Genomic DNA, 23,672 nt, shown 5'->3' on the forward strand with positions numbered 1-23,672 from the left:
TTAGTAATCGTTATGGTAACCTGTTCCTTGTGATCATAACACTTTCCGAACTTAAAATGGCTAAGCATTTCGGGAAATTACGCACGTAATTTGGTTAAGTTTCTGGTGCGTTTCCACTTACCTGGACTCAACCCCTCCCTGGTCACCGGATCTTAAAACCATGAAGAAATCTGATCAAATATAAACAAACGCAATCTCATGGAATTGTAATATTCCAGTGGCCTTAGTGGCTTTTCCTGCTTTGCTGCTATGGAGATTTAAGTCACTCTGTGTTGCTTTCTATATGTGATATCCTATAATAGTTGGCAGATTTATAAGGAATAGTTGATGTATTTTCACAAGGCTGGGGTGGGGATTGTTCTTCAGGAAAAATCAGAAGAGTCTGCTTTGTATGCTTCTGCTTAAATTGTTAATCCCAATCAGTTTGAATTCCTGGATACACAATATTAGACAAGTGGAGCAAGATACCCAGAAGTTTGCTAAGTCCTAGAGTGAAGTTCACCCGTGATTACAGTTGGAAGCTACGTCTTGATATTTTTTTTTTAAGATTTTATTTATTTATTTATTTGACAGAGAGAAATCACAAGTAGATGGAGAGGCAGGCAGAGAGAGAAAGGGAAGCAGGCTCCCTGCTGAGCAGAGAGCCCGACATGGGACTCGATCCCAGGACCCTGAGATCATGACCTGAGCCGAAGGCAGCGGCTTAACCCACTGAGCCACCCAGGTGCCCCCGTCTTGGTATTTTATGTCACTGAATTGCCTTTGGGAACTGAGAGTCCTTTTTAAAATAATATCTAGAAGGCAGTTTTAGAAGGACTCAGATCATTAATTTAAAACTGAACATTCAAAGTGAGGTAATTTTTAAATAATTTTTTATTTAAAAAATCGGAAATATAAATTTAATCAGTTATGTAATTAATGTGCAAATAATACTCCCCAGAAATTTTGTTTGTGCATACTCCCAATAGAATTTCTTTCTCAGTTTAGCATTTTATTTTTTAGACCTTCGTAATATGATACAGATTGGTTAAAATTTTTTACTCTCCGGAATGTCCCTTTATGTAGTCTTTATAATATGGTGTAGCAATATTCTATAATTATGCAATTGACTGAAATTATGTTTATGTCATCAAGACATGTTATACATTTAGAACATTCAGATTGATTTCATAAAGTATTGGAGAACCACTCTTGGAGAAGCCAAGATTTTCTTCTTAAATGATAATGGCAGTCTGTCTGACTTCAGCCTCTCTCCTATTTGGTGGGATTTCAGGCTGTATTTCCCATTTGCTAGAGGAAGAATTCTGTAAGGGAGTTAAGTTAGCCTAGGGTCATTCTGATTTTCGCTTAAAATATCTTGCCAGGGACGCCTGGGTTGCTTAGTGGGTTAAGCCTCTGCCTTCAGCTCAGGTCATGACCTCAAGGTCCTAGGATCGGCCCTGCATTGGGCTCTCTGCTCAGCAGGGAGCCTGCTTCCCCCCCCTCTCTGCCTGCCTCTCTGCCTACTTGTGATCTCTTTCAAATAAATAAATAAAATCTTTTTTAAAAATAAAATAAAATATCTTGCCAGCCACAGCAACCATTTTGACAACTTGTGCTCAATAGTAATACAGAATTTTTTGTGTTCTTTCTTTGTTCTGTTTTGTCTTGTCTTTTGTGTGTGTGTGTGTTTTGTTTTTGTTTGTTGGTTTGTTTTGATCCTCTGTTTCTTCCCAGAAATATGAACAAGAACTTTTCAAACTGGCACTGCCTTGCCTGAGTGCAGTTGCGGGAGCTTTGCCCCCAGACTACATGGAGTCAAATTATGTCAGTATGATGGAAAAACAGTCATCAATGGATTCTGAAGGGAACTTTAACCCACAACCTGTTGATACCTCAAAGTATGGACTCTTTCTATTGCAGCAGATTTTTATTGTAAATGATGTGTGAAGTCTGAAATTGAATAAGGTACTAAAGTGAACTTTCTCTAATCCATGCCCCCTTTGAATTGGTATCCTTTTGATAGGGGTCCCTTTACTTGACGAAATGATAGTCGTAATAATAATGATTACCCAAATATCAGAAGTAGACAAGATGTATCTTGTAGGAGACTCATCAGAACCTAGGTTCTCTGTATATAACCACATGGTAATACCTACAGTGATGAGAATCAAGAAAGCCCATCGGCTCTATCTTGAGTTGAAAATTGACCCTAAATGTTTATTAATAATTGCAGCCAACCTCTGTCTATCATCTCTGACTGGGGGTGATACCAGCATGCAGGACCAATCTGTTCCTGTGAGCTGTGGGACGTCACTCCACCATCACTACATCTCAGCAGAGCCCAGGGGCAGAAGCTGATGTTCAACATCATAAAGCAAAGTATGGGATTCCAGGGAATATCAAATGAGAATATTGGTGGAAAATTGAGCATGCAGTTAGACTGTAGTGCAATACCCTTAGCCACAGATAAAATGTTACTTAACTTTATCAACATTCTTACTTGTACTTAGTTATGTAAATCATTTCGCAAGTGGGATTCTCAGGTGTCTGGGAGTCTCAGCATTTCTGTTGTTACTGTCTTTGAGTAGGACCATGGTTTCCCATTGGGGAGGAAAGCTGACTCTTCATGCTACATTATCTTATCGATAGCATGGTGACCCTGCACCATCAGTGGTTAGCAAGGTAGTCACTTGGTAGCTATGTCCACAGCATCTGAATTTGCTTGGGAGTTCAACTTTTAGGCTTCTGGGCAGCCCCCAGCTGGTTTAGCTTCCATTACAGATCAAAATTTCAACCCGAGTGGTATGCCATTAGTTGGATAATGCCTTACATTTGCATGTTTGGTATTTGATGACAGTCCTGTGAGAAAAGACTCTGCCCCCCCCAGTATTTGGCTTATGTGATTGATCCTTTGTATCTCTTCGATGTAAGTAAATCAGACTATCACATGTTCAGTTCCTACATGGGTAAGTTTGTGGTTTGCTAACATACAGTAATCCAGGATTTTAAAATAACATCAGAGCATGTCATGGTCTTGGTGTTGATTAATTAACTCTAATTAATTAACAACCATTGGGCATGTGTATTCATTTGCCTAGGCTTGTCTCTTTGGGGAATTCTTAGCAGATTAGGTTTACTTACTGATATCAATCATTTCTACATCTTTGTGATTTTTATATATTATTTCTTAAATATGTCTGTGTCCTGTAGTTACTGACTGATAACGTTGTTAAGAAAGAACAATAAACCGTATCATTATGCTAGTCTTTTTTTTTTTTAGAATTCAGTTCTCAATGGTAATTGTGTTAGTAAGTTAATTGTGTGAATGAATGGAATTATATGTATATAATTTCCCATTTGTCAGTATATTTAATATTCCAAAGTCCCATATTTACCATCAAACTTGGTTATCACCTACATGCATTCAACATCTGTTCAAGAGATCAAATATGAATTAGATATGAAAGGAATCAAAAATAAGTGTTATCACAAAGCATGAATAGCTTTTCACGATAGTCCGTTTTAAGAACAGTTTGAATGTTATATGTAGACCATGAAATGGAAAATCATTAACATATCACTAGATGTATGACTTCATTTAGACTTTTAGTACATTTAAAAAAATGTAACCAGATTTCAGCCATCTTTTACCTACTTACAGTTGTTGTAGATGAGGCTTAAGTCAAAAAGGGAGAATAGCATCAGAGAATGAATGTGGAAGAGAAGTATGTCTTTAAGCTCATTAAGTCTAACCATATCTTGATTCAGGTTTAAAATTTTTTTTGGTATAATCTATTGTCCTTATCTTTGAAAATATTTTAATTATTTTCATTTATATTATATATAATTTTTATCATATATAACTTAACGTTGAGCCATAATGTATGAATTCATTTAAGATGAGCAGAGAGAACATTACAGCTTGAGTTTAACTTTGTTCCTACACTATGGAAAAGTAATACCTTGTTAAGATGATTTTTTAAGAGTTGTGCATCCAGTGGGATTATGCAGTCATAAGTTGTGAGTAAATTATTGGTATGGTTTCCTGTAAATCCTATAAAAAAAATCAAGTTCTCTTTTCTTTGTTTTTCTCATAGTATTACAATCCCCGAGAAGCTGGAATACTTCATTAACAAGTACGCAGAACATTCTCATGACAGATGGTCAATGGACAAGGTAAAAGTCAGAGTATCACATTCGAACTCAGGACTGAGTATACCCAATGATGGGTCACCGTTCAGATATTTCTGACGGGGATCGCTTCCCACTTTAAAGTGAAAGCTGTGTCTAGATTGGGAAAGAACATTTAATTATGATTTGCTTGATGCAGTATTTAGTTCTGCCATTAACCTGTGTGTAATACACCTATGAATAAGGATATTTGTTCATAAGGGGGTGCCTGGGTGGCTCAGTTAGTTGAGCAACAGACTCTTGGTTTCAGCTCCCATTAGGATCTCAGGGTCGTGGGTTCAAGCCCTGAGTCTGGCTCTTTGCTCTAATAGGAGTCTGCTTGAGGATTCTGTCCCTCCCCCCACTCTCCAATAATTAAATAAAATCTTTAAAAAAAAAAAAAGAATTTTTTCATAAGACACACAGTTTTAGGAATTAAAGTTTTGTGAAGTCATAAATCTAGTTTCTAAACACATATTGTTTGTGGGAATATAAAGTAATCCTAAGTACAAATAATAATCATGACAGATGGATTTATGGAGAAATATATTCAGACTCGTCTGAAGTTCAAACATTAATGAAACCATTTTTTTTAAGATTTTATTTATTTATTTGACAGAGAGAGATCACAAGTAGGTAGAGAAGCAGGCAGAAAGAGAGGAGGAAGCAGGCTCCCAGCTGAGCAGAGAGCCCGATGTGGGGCTCAATCCCAGGACCCTGGGATCATGACCTGAGCTGAAGGCAGAGGCTTAACCCACTGAGCCACCCAGGCACCCCTTAATGAAACAATTTAAACTATTATCAGAAAAGGTGACTCTGGCTCAGAAATCTTTTTGAAGAAACTTTATATATAATTTTATGTTAGCTAAAACCTTGAAAATTATTAATTGAAATCAAGAGATTTTTTACACCTTCTACTCCTCTGTTGTGTGTCTTACTACTGAGGAGATCTGCAGGTCACTAAGAATAAATTACATAGCCAGAAGACATCTCTGTTTTGTCAAAAAAAAAAAAAATGGTGCAAGCAAATGAGCTAAGTACCACATGTCGCACCACCATGAAATTCTCTCAAAGCTTGTGGCCGAGTGTTCACACTGTGGTGAGCCTGGTTACATTTGAGAGATGATGGCTGTGAATTTTTGTCAGAGAAATTGAGCTGAGGACCCAGGAATCTGAGATAATCATGTGCTGCTGGCGGAGTGAAGGTCAAACAGGACGGGTTCTGTAGCGTTTGTGTGTGTAGGGCAGCTCCGTGTTACCGGCTAGATGTCTATCAATTTCATGTCTTGCCTCAGCCAGTCGGTCTCCTCCTGAGAAACCCTCTTTCTGGTTTGATAAATTTGTGAATCTTTGTTCAGTAGGTTTACTTCTGAGGTGAGTCTGTAGGAGTTAAGTTCTGTTTTCCATAAAGACCTTGTTGGGTCCTGAGCTGGTGGTGATGGAGAGGAAGTGTCCGGTAGGCTGTCCTGAGGGATTCCAGTTCGGTTCCTCGGAATCCGTAGGTGGGCAGGAGAGGAGCTAGGGAAGTGGAGATGGATACAGAATACATATGTGAGCAAAATAATGTGGAACAAACGTGTTAAGAGATTGCTGAGTACTGGAGCGGACAAACAGGCAGCATTATTCAGAACGACTTCTCCATAAAGCAGAATCATCCAGTTTTCCTCTAAAAATGAGCGTTTCAAAAAAGCATTTAAAAAATAATGAAAAGAAAATTTTAGATGGAGGTTCCCACAATGTGGCAGAATCACTATCGTGGGGGCCAGGCACCCCGTAGACTGCCTGTGGGGGGAATGCTTATGACCCAGTCAGACCTGGGTCTGTTTAAGGAAGACTGGGTATGTTGGATCTCTGGGTGACCAGAATTACTCTCAGTGATTACTCAAAAATAATACTGGTCAGGGTGGAACTCTTTATATTAACTTATGCTGGGTGGGATTCAGAGCCTAAAGTCTTGGTTTATTTAGATTTATTTTACCAAATGTATTTAAACACATGCACACCTACACTCTCCCCAACTAATCCATGTAAAATAATTTTGATGATTTTTTAAGTTGGCAAATGGATGGATTTATGGAGAAATATATTCAGACTCATCTAAAGTTCAACCATTAATGAAGCCATATAAACTATTATCCGAAAAGGTGAGAGCTTTTTTGTGTGTGTGTGGTTATATAGTTACAATTTATTTTGAAATTTTTATTATGTAATTTCTTATTAAATGTCTTATTGTATACACTTTTAAAAAACCCTTTATTTAAAGGTCCCATTTTTTATCTTTTGTCTCTTGTCTTCTCTATTCTCATTTTCTGTCAGTATTTAACTGTATTTTCTATCAGTATTTAATTCTATCAGTATATTAATCTCCTTAGTATTTTTCAGTCCTTTTTAAATTTTTATCCTTACCCCATATTTTTAAGGACTCTGGAAAATACTCTTATCATGCTTAGGAGTATCTTGATGAGGGATAATGAAGTAATCTACGATGATTATTATTTATACGTTTTCATGTATTTTTCTACTGTGGGGACACAGTATCTTGACAAATACAGAACTTTGTAGCTTGGTGCTTATGGAGGGAGAGTTAGTCTTATCTGTTTATTCAGGTGTTTATTCAGAAAAGCCTTGACATATATAGCATATAATCTGGCACTGCTTCTCCTTTTTAGTTTCTATACAAAGTATCACAAGCAGGGAAACTAAAGGAAATTAACCTCCATGCAGTTTTAAGCTGATATCCCTCTTAGGGGTCTTGGTCAAAGTACATTTCTACTCACACTCTGCTTTTCTGAAATTTTATTTTACCTTTTCTTTTTTAAATAAACAATGTCCATCTTTTTTTTTTTTTTTTATAAGGAGAGGCAGCCTATTTCAGATTTTTTTATTTTCATTCGGATTCATCATGCCCACACCCTTTATTCCCCTCTTTGTTTTTGTCGCTAGGAAAAAGAAATTTATCGCTGGCCGATCAAAGAGTCTTTAAAAACCATGCTGGCGTGGGGTTGGAGGATTGAGAGAACGAGGGAGGGAGACAGCATGGCCCTCTACAATCGGACGCGTCGCATTTCTCAGACAAGTCAGGTAAGAACCGTACTGGCGAATCCACTGCTCATGTCTAATTCTGTTTTTTATCAGTTTTAAGATAGACATTTGCTGGGGCACTTGGGTGGCTCGGTGGGTTAAAGCCTCTGCCTTTGGCTTAGGTCATGATCTCAGGGTCCTGGAATTGAGCCCCACATGGGGCTCTCTGCTCAGCAGGGAGCCTGCACACCCCAACCCCTGCTTCTGCCTGCCTCTCGGTCTACTTGTGATTTGTCTGTCAAATAAATAAAATCTTGTTAAAAAAAAAAAAAAAGGTAGACATGTGCTACAGTATCTGTGAGATTAGGAATTATTTTATCATCGTGGAGCCAATGAAGTAGGGTTTGGTGCTGCAGGGAATACTAAGACAAGGAAGACTGTCCATGCCCACAGATGTTTCCTGTATAGCAAATTTAGAGAGTGACAAACATTTTGAAAATACAGTTCTGACAGCAGAATGGGGAATGAATCAGAGAAGGGGGAGACTGAAGACAGAAAGGCCGATTCCTTGGGAAGGGTATTGTAGACATGCCACGAAACAGAACAGAAGTATCAAATGTCTGAATTAGAGCAAAGATAGTGGGAATGAAGGGAAATGGATATATACTGGAGATATTTTTGAAGTAGAGGAGACAGAATTCTGTGACTGTCTGATAGAGGATTGTGGATGGGGAGGAGTACTCAAGGTGATCGCCATGGATCCAGACTGGCCTGTCAGGAGGGTAGTTAATTTGAGTAAGGTAGGGAACACAGCAGCACTTGGAGATGACAAGGACAGAACAATAATTTGATTATAGATGTTGTGTTAGGCGGAATATGGTTTCCAAAGATGATCCCCAGTTGCTGGAATCTGAAAATACTGCTTTACTTGGGCTTTGCCAGTATGATCAAAGTTAAAGACCTTGAGATGGGTGAGGGGTGGGGGGTACGGCACTTGGGGGGCTCTTTTGTCAAACGCCTGCCTTCAGCTCAGGTCATTGTCCCAGGATCCTGGGATTGAGCCCTATGTTGGGCCCCCTGCTCAGTAGGAAGGCTGCTTTTCCCTCTCCCTCTGCCCTCACTGCCACCCACATCTCAAATAAATAAATCTTTAAAAAAAAAAAAAAAGCATAGGGCAGTATGAGAAGTCTTACAGTTGATGACAAGGTATTTTTCGTTTTAAAAATGCCAAAATTCAGAAATTAAGTTTCCTTGTTATTGGGGATACCTTGGTTAATCATTGACCATGTATGAAGTACTTTTAAAATTAAAGAGTTGGCTGTATTTTGTCTTAACCTTTGGCCCACTGAAACATTTGTAAGTATTGCCTTCTTTGATTAATTACTGTTTGCATGAGGAAGAATAAATTTTATGCAGCTGATTTGAATCTGTAAGAAACCGAAGAATACAGGGGATCCTTTGACGAAGGTAATGCTTCAGAATATTGGATTCTTTGCACAATTTGTGGAATTCTGATCATTAGCTTTTGGGACTGGCAGTCCCTGAGATGTTGGGATATATTATTCAGTCATCAATTGAAACGATCAGACACCCAAACATCATTTAATTTGCTAGATACGTTTGTGATACTTGCCGGTTTCATCTGATGCAACGTGACGTGTAGAAGTTTATTTGTCCTGTATTTCTGACATTTGTCTTAAGTCTCCACTGGGCTTTTTAATTAGGCTCCATTTTTGGTCACTCATCTAGGTTTCTGTGGATGCTGCACACGGGTATAGTCCTCGAGCCATTGATATGAGCAACGTCACACTGTCCCGAGACCTGCACGTAAGTGTTACGGACTTTTAAAAGAATCATTTTTAAAAAGCAGACTGTGACGCTTTCCTGCCTGTATTTTCCACATGAATTATTTGAATGTGGTGATCATATAAAGGGTCTGTGAAATTGAAAATTATGGACCTTAATTGCTTTTAAAGTTGATACAACTTTTTCTAGGATGTTTCTTCTAGATAACATATTTTCCTTAAAGATAATGGCTATTTTAAAAAATCCCACTATAATGAAGTACTGTGTGAGAAGAGAATAAATCAGGAATTAGTTATGCTCTGCTTAAGGGTAACCTCAGTTAAAGAATATATATTCTAAGTCATTTATCCAAGGAAACTGGGGGCGTTCTGCCTGCTCCGTCCATAGTTGTATCTGTTCTCCTTGGTCTCTAAGGAGCATACTTTGAAATGGTTGATTTGAGTAAAAGAAAATGTGTTGTCTTGTATCAGAAGTCAACAGGTCCATATGATGATCAAACAACAGTATTGGCGTCGTTAGTATTGATCCAAGAGAAATAAATACATAAAGAGAACCCCTATGTAGTAGGTCATATTAATTATGTTAAATGGTTTGGCTTGCCCTCTGTCTTTGCTCCTGTATGGATGGAGATCTTAAAATGAGATAGTGAACTTGAAAATCAAAAGGAGATGAGAGAATGTTAGAGGCAATCTTATCTTTTGATAATATTGAGATAAGATTTTAGATAAGGTAAGATTTTGATAAGCAAAAGGCCACAGCCCAGGGAGCCTCTGTGGCTCCGTAGTCAGTTAACGTGTCTGACTTTTGAATTTAGCTCAGGTCATGGTCTCATAGTTGTGAGATCGAGCCCTGTGTTGGTCTCCCCACTCAAGTGGGAGTCTGCTTGAGATTCTTTTCCTATGCCCCTCCCCCTGTGCACACACATTCTCTCTCTCTCACTCTCTCAAATAAATTAAAAAAAAAAAAGTCCACAGAAAGGTTAATGTGGTTTGTCTAAGGTCTCTGATCTCTCCCCAAGTTTGGGACAGATGTGGAATCTAGAATGTCCCTCTAGGTTCTTTGCATTCCCTGTTTAATAAAGTTTAGATGGTCTTTTAAAGCTTTGGAGATTACAGTAAGAACATGCAAATATATAGATTTTTTTTGTTAGAGTTCGCAGCTAATTTGAAATTTCATTATTTGATTAATAAAACCTGTGTCCTTGAATATTACAAATAACAAGAATCAGTCCCATCAGATCACCTCTGATGTTTACTGCTGCATGATTTCACAGGCTGGAATTATTTGGGATTCAGATTCCAAGTAGGAGTTGTATTCAGGGTGCCTGGCTGGCTCAGTCCTTAAGGGTCTGCTTTTGGCTCAGGTCATGATCCCAGGGTTCTGGGATTGAGCCCCACTTGGGGCTCCCTGCTTCTCCCTTTCCCACTCCCCCTGCTTGTATTCCCTCTCTTTCTGTCTCTCTGTCAAATAAATGAATAAAATCTTTTTAAAAAAATCTTTAAAAAAAGAGTTGTGCTCAATGATCTTTTAAAGGTATTTTAGCACTGACACACTATGATTTATTAATTTAAAGTATGTTATAATATTACCTATTGGCAAGCAAATTTCTTATTTCTACTCCTTAAACTGTAACTTATTTGCTAAATATTTTGTTCACTTAAGGCTATGGCAGAAATGATGGCTGAAAACTACCACAATATATGGGCAAAGAAAAAGAAAATGGAGCTGGAATCCAAAGGTAATATTTTCTAAAAATCCTGATTAAAAACGAATCAGAGTGCGACTATGTGCGTCTCTGAATTGGATGGAACAGTCTTTTTAGAATGAGAACTTATTATCCATTTGTTTTCTTAGACTAGTTCAAACACGCCTGTAACAGTTTTGGGTGGAAATTCCGTAATTACCTAACTGCGAGTGCACCTTTCTTCATGTCTCAGAATTCCGATGGCTCTTTCAGGCCCGTGTTAGCTTGCAGATACCGGTTCTCATTCTAACATTCGAGGTATTCTGTGTATTTCTTAGACCTCGCTCCCTGACTTCTATCCCTAACTCAGATGTTTTTCTCACGTCGTGCCTTCCCGCTTCCAGTCACCCCCTCTGGTGGTCCCAGTACAGTCATGCTCTTGTCCCTTACATGCTTTTGCTTTCCTTTTCTGCTGTTTTTCTTAAATACTAAAGTGACTAAATATTCTTAATCATTTTCTCAAGTCTTCTCTTAATTTATTTGCAGAAATAATTTCTTCAATTTAGTGTATCCTACACTGATGATCTCTCTCATCGTTATTTATTCTGTATTGGTCTGTGAACATGTTTGTGTGTGTGTGTGCACGTGCACACCTCTCACTACTTCCTACATGGATTTCTTTCCCTCACAGAGAATGTAACTATCTCCAGGTCAGGACCACAAATTATGTTACTTTTGTCATATTTACTGTACAGTTCTAGGCATCAGAAATTCTGTCTCTTACTTATTGGCATAAATAAAAATATATGGGAGAGAGTTTTGAAGGGCAGGGTATTTCAGGGCTAAAACTAGGTGATGTTGCTGGTTGGGACCAGGCATCAAACAGTAGAGAACAGAGTAGCACAAATTAGAATCAGTCATGGAAATGAACAGAGAGGATTCCTTACACCACAATTGCCTGTTGCAAAATTCGACTCAAGGCTGGGCCTGTTTTTCTAGAAGCCTTCCATGAATTTTTGTTAAATGAATGGCCAGACGTTTGGTTGGCTGACAGATGGATGGATGGATGGACGGCTGATTCACAGCGGCACAGAGTTTTGCTTAGTGGGATTCTTGAAGAGACATCATCCAAGTGACTAGTCAACAAAATTCCTATTTTTCATGCGGGCAGATGACATGAAAAAAATATGTTCTCTTTTTTTCCCAAGTAGCTTTCAATCACTACGGCTTCGTCAGTTTCTGAGGCAGCTCTTAGGGATCCCACAGTCAGTGGAGTTTTGAAAGCAGTCCACCTGGAAGCGAGACACCCAGATCGCAGCGGGCAGCTGGCACTGGTCCAGATTCAGACTGCATGGCTGGGAGACAGGCCTGGGTGCGCCAGGCTACGGGGCAGGGTGGTGATACGAGTCCGCAGAACCTTTAATCATTCTTCTTACTCCTTGTAATCCTCCCCCTTTGAAGGAGAAAGTGAGTGGTTGAGGACCAAAACAGCAAAACCAGGAGAAAAGGTGTTAGAATATACAGTGCTGGGTCTTGACTTTAAGTTGTTAAGAATAACAAAGGTGAGAGATGAGGCTTGAGGAAGAAGATAAGCGGATGCTGTGAACAGCTTTAGGAAAGAAATGACTTGAGTCTTTTCTCAAATTTGTTCCCTCCTCTGGGGACATTGACCCCAACCTGTATCCTGACCGTGCTGCTTCTCTTCCGAGATCTGGGTTGGCACGGAGGAGGTGCCTGTCTCAGTCCCTATGTCTTAGTGCCTGTGGGGGGAGTGGGGGGGGGGCGGGAGGAAAGGGAGGAGGGGAAGGACGGAGGAGAGAACTGGCGAGCACAGGAAGTCAGGAACAAGGAGGCAGCTAGAAACAGAAGGTCATTTACGATCTGTCATACACCTAGACACCTAAAAAAAATCCACTCAGCAGCTGCGCACTCTAGTTTCCAACCCATCCGGGGCTTTTTATTTTCTCTCCTACCCTCTCCCTCTCCCTCCTTGAGTATCTGGTATAGGTATCTGACCCCCAAATCATTGTGGTTGCCAAATCAATATAATTTTCTGGGAATAAAGGACTAAGTGAATTAGTGGAGTTCAAAATAGGAGATGACTGCAGGATGATCGAATTAGATGCTTGATTTATACATTTTTTTCCGTAAAACATCCCATTACATTTTTGATTACAGTAGAAGTCAAATCTGTTCTCAGTGTGCTTAATAACATATTCTGTGTCCTTCTTGCTGTTCACCGAATGCTGGTTTCTGTTGTTTTCTGACAATTGCATTATAGTCAATACTGTTCCTACCAAACTATAAAATGAATGACAGATCCTTAATGTATGTAGTGTTCCTTATTTAGCTGAGGCCGGTCCCTTTGCATTTATGATCGTATACTGCCACCTAGTGGTGAGAAGGCTCAGCGCGTGATTCCATGGCACGTTCTCCTTTGCGGTTTTGATGGCTTCTTTCATGTGTCGGGCAGATTCATTGTTTATGATTGTTTAAGTGGCTTCTGGCCACATCATATTGGACGCTGATCTAATAGGCTTCACGTTGTCCTCACAATTCAAGTCAAATATTTAAGTATATTTTTCTGGAGTTCCCATTAGCAGCTTGGTTTCGGGAAATTTCAGCATCCCATTGAAAATACATTCCCTTATGTGTTTTATCAATGTTATATCTGGGGCACACCACTCATCAGATCTTTGTATCTGGAATTACCCTGCGATTTCTGAAACGTTCATAAACCTTACAAAGACTTTTACAGAATCTGTAATTTTATAGAGACATTTTTCATTATTAATTCTTAAAAATTTTCAATATTTTCTAAATCTAAAAGGAATGCTCTTTTGTATTTTTCACTAAAATAGGTAAACTAGAAACCTAGATGCTTGTCAGAACTTTTAATTAGTCAAGTATGTATGCTGCTCTTGGGAGGTATTTAAGACAGATTAGCTTTAAAATTAGCAGATAAGTATAGGTTTTGTGTGGAATGTGTGACTTTAAAGTACTGCTTGTTCGGGGAGGTGTACTAAAAATTCCATATTTGAGACATTTTTTTTTTCTGTTCTGTCACTCAGGGGTGGGAAGTGAAGCCTATCCCTTGAAACATGCCTTGTAATTTCACTAGCTCACGCTGTGTGTGTTTTGGTGTGTTTACACACTCCACATCCAGAGCTCATTTGGATGGAGAGGGGAATGTGGCTGCTTCTCCCTTCCCCTGTGATTGCACATGTCATCGACAGGTGATACCACAAATGTCTCGTGTCCATATTTTAATTGCCTCTTAGAAGGCATATGTGCAGCCCTTTTTTGAGTGGATTTCCTAAATTAATCAGAGCATTAAAGGCACTGGAAAGGCAAGAGCCTTATACAACCTGTATATACTCCGTGTCTAATAGGAAGATACCAGAAGTTCTGTACCCTGGTCCTATCACGTTTTGGAGTATTTTCTAATTGCAATGCTATGTTCTTGTCTGGGCATGCTCTCAGGAGGTGGAAACCATCCCCTGCTGGTACCCTATGATACGCTGACAGCCAAAGAGAAGGCCAAGGATAGGGAAAAAGCACAGGACATCCTCAAGTTCTTGCAGATCAATGGCTACGCCGTATCCAGGTAAAAGCATACCTACCATTACGTGTTCTTGTTACAAAGACTGAGTTTTTAACTGTCGCCATCAGATTTAATGCTGAAAATGATTCTGTGATCCGTTTGAACCTTACAGCTACTATTTAGTATCTCCAAAATAAACACATCAGAAACATTAATGCCCTTGGCTCTTGGCCACATGATTGGTTCCTTTCACGGCTTAGGTGAAATCCCATCCATCTTTTAGGCACAAATTTTCAACAAAAATGACCCTCTGTTTCTCTAAAGGTGACTTTTTTGGCATAATAATAGAGTTATTCTCTAGAGGTTTTTTTTTAATCAGATGCAAAGTATTCCTTATAAATTGAATCTCACTTCTGCCTATAGCTGCAAGGATATTAGATCATTCTCCATTTTTTATATATTCCATATGTACATTTTAGCAAAAAAGACTACCTCCCAATAGTCTTTGTAGGAACTAATTTCCATATTTTATTTTTGCTACCCTAGGGGATTCAAAGACCTGGAATTGGACACACCGTCCATTGAGAAACGATTTGCTTATAGCTTCCTTCAGCAACTCATTCGCTACGTCGATGAAGCCCATCAGTATATCCTGGAGTTTGGTAGGTACCGTCGTCCCGTTACTAAGGGTCCGGTGTCTGTTACTCTTCATGTTGACAGCATCGCGGGTTCAGACGGCAGGCTGCCAGACTGTTTTTGGTGTGTTCCCGGGCAGTATAAACGCTGTCTACCCATCCTATTACTAAACAGAGTCTAACAGTCAGTAGGCAAACACGTTCTTAGGGATCGGTAAATTTAGAAACCTTAAAAAAAAAAAAGAACATACCATTCTTTTCTCCTTATACTGTTTATTGGCATTGATTTTTTTTTTAATTTTTGAAAGACACTGTGGATGGACATCAGAATTGAAGATAGAGCTAAATCTTTCCTTATGAAATTAATGGCCATGCTCTTGAAAAAGCTGAAACTGTGGATCCCCAGACTTTCTAGGCAATGTGAAGGCCTTGAGTTTAGCCTTCGTAGGGACACACATTTATGGTAGAGTGTCTGCAATGCAGAGCACTTTGCCATCCTGTCAAAGTACAATGGAACAGCTCCTCCCCATGTGGCCCCATGCTCCCAGAATATGAAGAGAATTCCTTGTTTCATTTTTTTATCTTTTTGAAGTGTTTATTTGTTTATTAGAGAGAGGGGGTTGGAACATGAGCTGGAGGAGGGGAGAAGTAGACTCCCCACTGAGCAGGGAGCCTGACACAGGACTTGATCCCAGGACTCTGAGACCATGGCCTGAGCCAAACGCAGATGCTTAACTGACTAAGCCACCCAGGCACCTGGGGAACTCTTGTTTTTATCTTAGATTCAGAACGGATTTTCAATATAGCCTCCTCTCACATCTTATTTCAGGATTGTCCTCCGCACCACTGACTTAAAATTTGAGTTGTTAATTACTGAGCTTCATGTCAATCACTTTCTAGCCCCTGGTTAGTATTAAGGTAGAAGGATTAAGGATTAAGATGGCCCCTTTGGAAAAACCAGCGTCTTCTGGTCATTATCTTTTTATTTTGTTTTTCATGTTTTTTTTTTCTATTTTTATTTTTGTTTTTTTAATCCTCATTCTTTCTGCTTTTCAATACTTCTCCTCAGGGCCCATAGTCCTAGAGCCTTTAGCAATAAATATATCCTCCACAAACCCATCCTGACCAAGGAATCTTTTTGTTACTGTTTTCTTAGAATTTAGGTCTTCGTTTTTGGCATGTTAGATTAAAGTTCATCGAAATTTGGGCTTTGGTATTTTCTTGTTCCTCGTCTCCTGATCATCCCTAATGGGATGAAAAAGATTTTCCAGTTGAATACTATTCTCTTAAAGAGCCTCCTAATTTCTCAGCCTGCTCCTTATCTGTAGCCAAGTGCTGTACTTTGGATTTCTTTCTTTCTTTTTTCTTTTTTTTTTTTTTTTTTTTAAGATTTTGTTTATTTATTTGGCAGACAGAGATCACAAGTAGGCAGAGAGGCAGGCAGAGAAAGAGAGGTGGAAGCAGGCCCCACCTGAGCAGAGAACCCGATGCGGGCTCGATCCCAGGACCCCAGGATCATGACCCGAGCCGAAGGCAGAGGCTTTAACCCACTGAGCCACCCAGGCGCCCCTGTACTTTGGATTTCTTAACTGTCTTTTTCACAAAAGCCAACTGTGCAAACTAATTTATAATATGTAATCTCTCTGTAGCTCATGCAATAATTTTTAAAAAAATACAATTTATGAGTCACTCTGAAAAGTAGAAAATCTGTCTCAATTAATGAAATTTTCTGATTTTTTTAAAAATGAGGACATGATGAATTTTGGAAGTCTGTGATGAGGGAGCATGAGGCTGGCTGAAGACAAAGCAAAAGCTGGCGCCTTGCACACCCCACTCCATCCGCTTCCCCCCTGTCCTATGTGTAGCATCCCTCAGGCAGCCCTGACTGCCATGAACAATAAGCAAATAGTTAACTTGCAGAGCTCACAATCCTGCTAGACAGGAGTCTCCCTTGGCTTACAAATGTCCTAAATCTCACTAACAAAGACGATTGATAGCAGGATTGTGACACCCCACCAAAAAGTCTCCCAACTATCTTAATGTTAATGACTGGTTTAAAGACAACATTGATCAAGCTGCAAGGGCAAGGCCTCTGGCAGGCCTGGGACATCCTGGCACCTTGTAGGCCCTCTTTAGCATATGAAACTCCACTGACACCTCCCTTCCCCTCACCTTCCCCCAACTGCAGGGTACCTAACCTGCCATCCCTCACAACCTGGGGCAGCTGCAGCTCTTCCTGCCCCCAGGTGCTGTCATCAAGAATTCTTTCTTGGTCATAGGCTCCAGACCTCAGCCCACCGAACCTCACCTAGGTTCTAGAACTTCATCATTTGTGCATATAGCTAAATACTAAAATTTCTCAAACACATTGAAAAGTATCTGCATAGTAGCCCAAATGCAGTCTTCTTTTTGTCAAGAGGGAAGAAGGAAAGCAAAATCAGGGTTCTAAGAAAAACTTTTTTTTTCTTTTTTTAACCCTGCTTGGGTAACAGAAACAAAAATGTGGTGGATACATGTGTTTGGGCTTTATCCACGTTGTACACAAGTTTCTGAATAAGCCCCTGTTTGTGCAGAGGGAGTGGTGAGACCCTGGCTGCAAATTCACCCACTTAGTGCATTTCTTTCTTTCCACAGGATAGAGAGTCTTCTAAACCTAGTGCTGGGGGAAAAGTGAGGCTAGCTCAATGTAGATCCCAAGAAATTCAGGGCTCCCCCCCCCCGACATGTTCCTTTTACAGTTGGATATGACCAAGAACTCTGTTAGAGGAGCAGAGTTGGGATTGTTTACATTTATTTTAATTTTAATTTTTCATTGTCACTGCCAATGAAACTTCTATCATGCCTTCTTTTATCTTTAAATTTACTGCCTTTGCAACATATTTGAGGCTAATGGCCATAGTAAGAAAGCACATATCCCTTTTTCTGATTTTTGTATTATATCTAGATTATATTCTCTCCATCAGGAGTTTGCGCATTATCATTTTTGTTAAAATGTATAATGTAAAAAGGAAAGATGTTTCCTATTTAGTTCCTTGAAATGCTAGCATCTTTAGCTATGTGCAAAACTGTCTTGACATAGTTTATATGAGAAAGCCCCTTAAATGGATCCGGCCATTTTACTAATATTCTTGAGAGAGATTGAATTTAAAAGCATACAAAAATGAAATCTGTGAATATAAAAAAGGCACAATTTTCTTTTACTCATTCATGTGAAGAGCATTATTATGATATTAGAAAATATTACTTAAATTTCCTAAGACTTTTCCCCAACTCCTGTCTCAGATTTAATGAAACATATCTCAAATTGCTTTTATTTCTATTTACCAAATAACTTTTTCTGGCAGAAGTCAGTTTGATTCTTATAAAATAAGGAAGCTCTGCTTATAAATTTTACTAAAACTTTATATTCAGTTTTTGAAATCTTTTGCTCTCCGGTGTGATCTGCGTATCATCTTGGTTATTATGCCTTTTGTTACCTCCTCTGTATGCAGGAACTGTCTTCTGTATGCATGAAGAAGGTGCCAAAGGCCACTTCCAAGCTAAATGCATGAGGGCAATCAGTTCTTAACCTCAAAATCATTTTCTAAACCCTGGGGAAAACTGGGATGTCTTTGCTTTGCTTATGGAAATTATCTAGTGACATAAGTGAACTTCCTTCTTTCTGAGCAGCATGTTAATTTTCCCATCTAATATTATGGTCGTGATCCTCCCTCCCACCCCAGGCTGGCTTCCTGTAGCTTTTTAATTGGTATAGTAATATTGTAACTCTGGGTCACAGCAAGAAGTAACTGCCTTTACTAGGGGCCAGGGTTAAAATGTCACCAATTTTGTTTCCTTAGTTTCTACTCTCTGCCTACTGTCCTGAGCTTCTTTCCTACTGAGAGAAGATGTGGGATTTCTACTTTTTTCCACTTGTCCCCTACACGTGTGTCACGAAGATTGTAATGCTAAACCAGCGTGTGTGCTCTTTTATCCCCATGTATGGGCTAGCCTCGATGAATTTTTTGTTTGGGTTTGGATATTTTTTTAAAATCCTTTTGAAAATTTACTATCCTGCTTGGTGAAGTTAGCCTTGATATTTTGGATGCCTTTCTGTGTTTGGTTTACCAGGATAACACATCAAGCAGCATGTTCTAAATGTTGCATTTTAGGTGAATATCTTGTAATGTTTGAAGTCAGACATGTTCCTAACAACTCTTACTGTCTACAGATGGTGGCAGCAGAAGCAAAGGAGAACATTTCCCTTATGAACAAGAAATCAAGTTCTTCGCTAAAGTACAGTATACAATCCATTTTGGTTTTGCTTCAGTATGTTTGCTTACAAAATATACTCTCTAGATCTTTGCCTCTTTCCAGAGTGTACTGGTCTACAAATACAAATTCTACATGTAAATATTCTCTGGCACAGAAATAAGTGCTTCTGAATCATGTCGGATAAATTTGTTGCGAGGATACTTGGTCATACTTGAACTCACTCTTCTTCCTGCCATAATTCTCAGATCCCTTTCATCTCTGTGGAGTCTAATTCAAAGCTCCCCTTTTGGGGCCTTTTATCCAATGACGGAGAAGAAAAATACCTACTTCTTAAGATGCGATGGTTGTAATGATTTAAAAATGTATGAGCATTTCTTTTCTAAAGAGGAAAAGCATTTGTCCATTTATAAATTATAAAATTCACAAGCTTTACATTATAAGAAGCTTTACAATATAATCTTTATTCTGGGACCTACGTCTTCCTCATTTTGCAGATGGGGAAGCTGAAGATGAGAGAGGATAAGCTGTTTCTCTCTCAACTATATCCATTTTTAGTATTCACTCCATTTAATAAGAATGTATCAATAATCTGCCCTTGGCCTGGCTCATTCATCGACTTTCTCTCAGCCAGGAAGGGAAGGAGACAAGGCGTTGCAGGTTCTCCATCTTGGATTCATTCACTTACATGGGTCAGACTACATCCCAGGGATCATACTCATGGCGCGCGTGGCTACAGACAGTGGGATCCTGCAGAGGGTGGATGGAACTCAGGTTGCTCCAGAGCCTCAGCCCACTGTGTAGATCTGTTCTCTTTTCCTTTCTTTCAGGTTGTTCTTCCCTTAATTGATCAGTATTTCAAAAACCATCGTTTATACTTCTTGTCTGCCGCAAGTCGACCTCTTTGTTCTGGAGGACAAGCATCAAACAAGGAGAAAGAAATGGTGACTAGGTAAACAGCTCCATAAAATAAAGACTTGTTGAGTGAAATGTATTTGAGTTGGGGAGAGAGCCGCAGGGGACCTTGAAATGGGAGCACGCGGGGTGGGGTGCCTTCCCCTCCCCCCCCTCCCCCCAATGGCCCCCCACTCCTGCCCCCAGCTTCCTGACCTCTGCTGCCCTTTGGAATCAAACACTCTGAGGAGGATGCTCTCTGCAAGTTAATGTGTGTGTTCTAAATGTTGAGTTGTCCTCTATTTTGCTACTAAATAGAACGCAGAATAGAAGGAATATGGCACCCAGTACAGAATCCACGAGTACAGACATCACTGGATTAGTATTTGACATCAGTGGTGCTTTTCACGTTACCTCCTTTAAAATTTCTCCGAATCTATTATTTTTGCCCCAATTTTGAAAAATACAGGGATTTTTCTGGACACCAAAACCCCATTTACCGAAATTATCTTTTCCGATGTTTGTTTGAAAATAACGACCATTTGTGGAAGAAAATGACATGAAAATACATACTTGCCAAAGATTTCCCCTCATACCACTCAAGCTGGCATCTTAGCAAGGCTTTCTCTTTTCTCTTTGAACCCCAAGTGCTCCTTGCAGATTGATTTGTAGTTCTGCTGGGTCTTTCGAGTCTGATTTTTCAAACTTCTGGCAAAATTTAGTACTTGTGAGAGTCAATTACTCAGTAGATCTATTTCTGGATTATCAAATTGCACAGGAGTCCACACCCAGGTTTTAGATTATGTTTGAAAACAAATTTCTATGAAAGTGAGTAACCTAGACAAAGAATACAAGCTTTCCTTGGATTTGAACTTGACTTTAATAGTCTGTGGTGTCATGTGATGTAAGATTGCAACTAGGTGAAAATTAACCCCAAACATCTTCAAATAATGATCTTCCTCTGAAGTTGGTTAAAGTGATTATAGTTAAGGAAACAGAGAATCCATCCTTTGGCGCACTTTGTTTCCACCCACCTTGTTACCCAGAGGAGTGAGGGGCTACTTTCCAATGTGAATCCCCTCCCCTGTCTCCCTTTGGCAGGGTCTTCTTTCCTCTTACCCCAGGAGAGAGAGGCCCATCCCTCTGCATTTCACAGGCTCACCATCCCCAGGGGACTGGGAACATCTAGGGATCTAGAAGTACCAGGGCATCAAGTTACCTTTAAATGCCCTGCAGCCCATACTGCAAAGTCTCCTCACTACCAACCCCCCACCACCCAAGACTTTTGTAACAGCAGCTTTGTTCCCAGAGTTGTTGTTGATGAAGATGCCACTCAATTACATACACCAAGATACAGTGCAGTAAGAGAATGGAGGAAAAAAAAAATTACGCCAACTCTAGTCTTCCTCTCTCCTGTGTCATGTTTGATCTCCATTAAGTTTTTTTCTTTAAACTGTTCCCTGACCTCAGAAGTAACTAATTTTTCTTTGCCAGCTCTCCCTCAGAATAAACCGGAAGAGCATTGCTACTCCGTGCCAGCTCAGTTAATGTGGTTTGGGGCCTGAGATACCCCCTTTTCATTATTAACACCGCACCAGAATGTTTTCTATAATATCATCTTCAGTTTCTCTTCACCTCCTGAAAAAGGGTTAGCAAATTCTTCTTTTCCCATTACCGTTTCCAAAAGAGAAATCTGTCTAAAATTCCAGCATACAGGACTGAGACATACACTAATAGGAGTAGCTTAATTTCATCACAGCACCTATGCACCAAACATAGATAGAATTTAAGCTCAGAAATTCTGAAATGAAAAAATGAATTAAGGTAATGATAAATTATGGCACATGCAAAATGCTGCGCAGTCACTAAAACTAAGTATAGAAATATGTAATAACTTATGACAATGAGTATTTAAAAAGTAAAATATATGTTTAAATAGTAAAGATCCAGAGTTTTTAAAAATCTAAATTTGTATGTGTGGAAAAATACTGGTAGGGAAGAAACTTGATTTTAATAATGTTTTCTTTGGGACTAGTATAGCAGATTTTTTTTCTTACTAGTTTTGTATATTTTTAAAGGTTTTAAAATGAAAAGCCTTTTATAATCATAAAAATGTGTCTTAAAACAACCCAAATCACCATGAAACTAACAAAAACCAACTAAAAATTTTGTTTGACGTGTTAAAATGAAATCACTGAGAACTACAAATGTATGATTTCTTACTGCTTCAGTTAAATATTACCTCAGTGAATATAATAGGTTAAAAAAAAAAAAAAAGAGGACAAAATAGAACAAAAAATACTGGCCCTACCATGGTGGATAAGCAGTCATGCCTTCATACACAGGTTGAGCCTGAAGTGATCGTTTTAATTTTTATTTTAACAGTTGTGTGTAGTGGTATAGCTGCGTGGGTCTAAGTTAACTTGCACGTTTAAGAATGGGTTGTTTCCATCGGATGTTAGATGCTTCTTGGCTCTAGACATTGTGTATTGAGCATTTTATATGATCAAGTCCGTGAAAAAGGGTAAAGTGTGGCCTCTGCACTTTGGGAGTATACCTGGTAATAGCTGGGTATGTGAGTGGAAATCCAATTCTAGAAGAGAGCGATGCAGTGCTGTGGGATTCGTAGTTAAGTGAGGCCACATTGGATGGGTATGGACAGACTAGAGATATGAAAAAGCCATGATAATTTATAATTGGTCTTAAAGAACATGCAGGTCGTAGATTCAGAAGGGGGGCTATTTTCTTCATGCAGATAACAACATAGAGAGTATAGAATGTAGTAATTTAGGGTCAGCATGAGTTATGTAGATTCCTTACGGAATACTGTAATTGATATTGACTGCCAGGACAAGGCATCTTCTTCCTTTTTCCTTTTCAATGTTTATACTTAGTCTTTTTTACTTGATTCTTCAGCCCTAGGAAGCCATTGGGATACAGGGCAGTCTGACAGCAAAAGCAGGATGGAGAAGTGTCAGCTAGCTAGGAGGCCATTGATAGTGGTGCAGGCTGTTAAGCTAGAACTGCTTCCTCAGATAGGTGGTTCCACCACTGATTCATTCAGCACATATTTCTGAAAGTCTGCCATGTGCAAGGTGCTGTCCTGGGTTGAGGATAAACAGGCACGTACAACAATGTGCTTCCTAACTCCAGAGCACAGCTGAGTACCTGCTTCCATGGAGAGCAAAGGTCCGGGAATATAGGAGATACACATGCAGAGTGGGGCTGAAAGTGGGAAGCATGGACAAGAGAAAATCACAGGACAAGGCAATGAGTCCTATGGAAGGTAGGAAGAAGGAGGTCAACATGGTGCTGGAGTTTCGATGCTGAGTGGTTGGAACAATATTGGTGGTCATAGCAAAAAGAAATGACCAGAGAACTGGTTTTGAGAAGAAGATGTTAAATTTGGTTAGGCAGTCATTGAGGTATGTAAGTCGTAGCAAGTCATTCAGCTGGAGGTGCCCAGCAGAAAGTTGGAAATGAGTGTTTGGTGTTGGTGGAGAGACCAGAGCAAGAAATGACGTATTGGGAGTTTGTACCCATGTGATGCTCCAGGTCCTGAAAACAGATGAAGGGGGAGTGGAAAGAGAAGCAAAAAGGTCTGAATAGCAAAACTTGGAGAATTATTCCATGTGAAGGGTTTTCAGAAACGGGTTCTTGAAGAACATGGAGAGTGATTACTTAA

At 39.4% G+C, this 23,672-nt stretch overlaps 1 protein-coding gene across 3 annotated transcripts in view; it reads left to right on the forward strand.

Annotated features, from left to right (window-relative positions):
* RYR2 (ryanodine receptor 2) overlaps nt 1–23,672 on the forward strand; it is a 751,000-nt gene that overhangs the window by 576,358 nt on the left and 150,970 nt on the right. For all 3 annotated transcript variants that reach the window (XM_059170336.1, XM_059170337.1, XM_059170338.1), the window contains exons 53-62: nt 1,717–1,880; nt 4,080–4,158; nt 6,207–6,296; nt 7,096–7,233; nt 8,923–9,000; nt 10,642–10,717; nt 14,147–14,270; nt 14,754–14,869; nt 19,053–19,117; nt 19,924–20,045. In XM_059170336.1, coding sequence (XP_059026319.1) covers nt 1,717–1,880; nt 4,080–4,158; nt 6,207–6,296; nt 7,096–7,233; nt 8,923–9,000; nt 10,642–10,717; nt 14,147–14,270; nt 14,754–14,869; nt 19,053–19,117; nt 19,924–20,045 — 1,052 coding nt within the window. The remainder of the gene's footprint in view (nt 1–1,716; nt 1,881–4,079; nt 4,159–6,206; nt 6,297–7,095; nt 7,234–8,922; nt 9,001–10,641; nt 10,718–14,146; nt 14,271–14,753; nt 14,870–19,052; nt 19,118–19,923; nt 20,046–23,672) is intronic.

Source organism: Mustela lutreola, chromosome 4, assembly GCF_030435805.1.
Source record: "Mustela lutreola isolate mMusLut2 chromosome 4, mMusLut2.pri, whole genome shotgun sequence".
NCBI lineage: Eukaryota > Metazoa > Chordata > Mammalia > Carnivora > Mustelidae > Mustela > Mustela lutreola.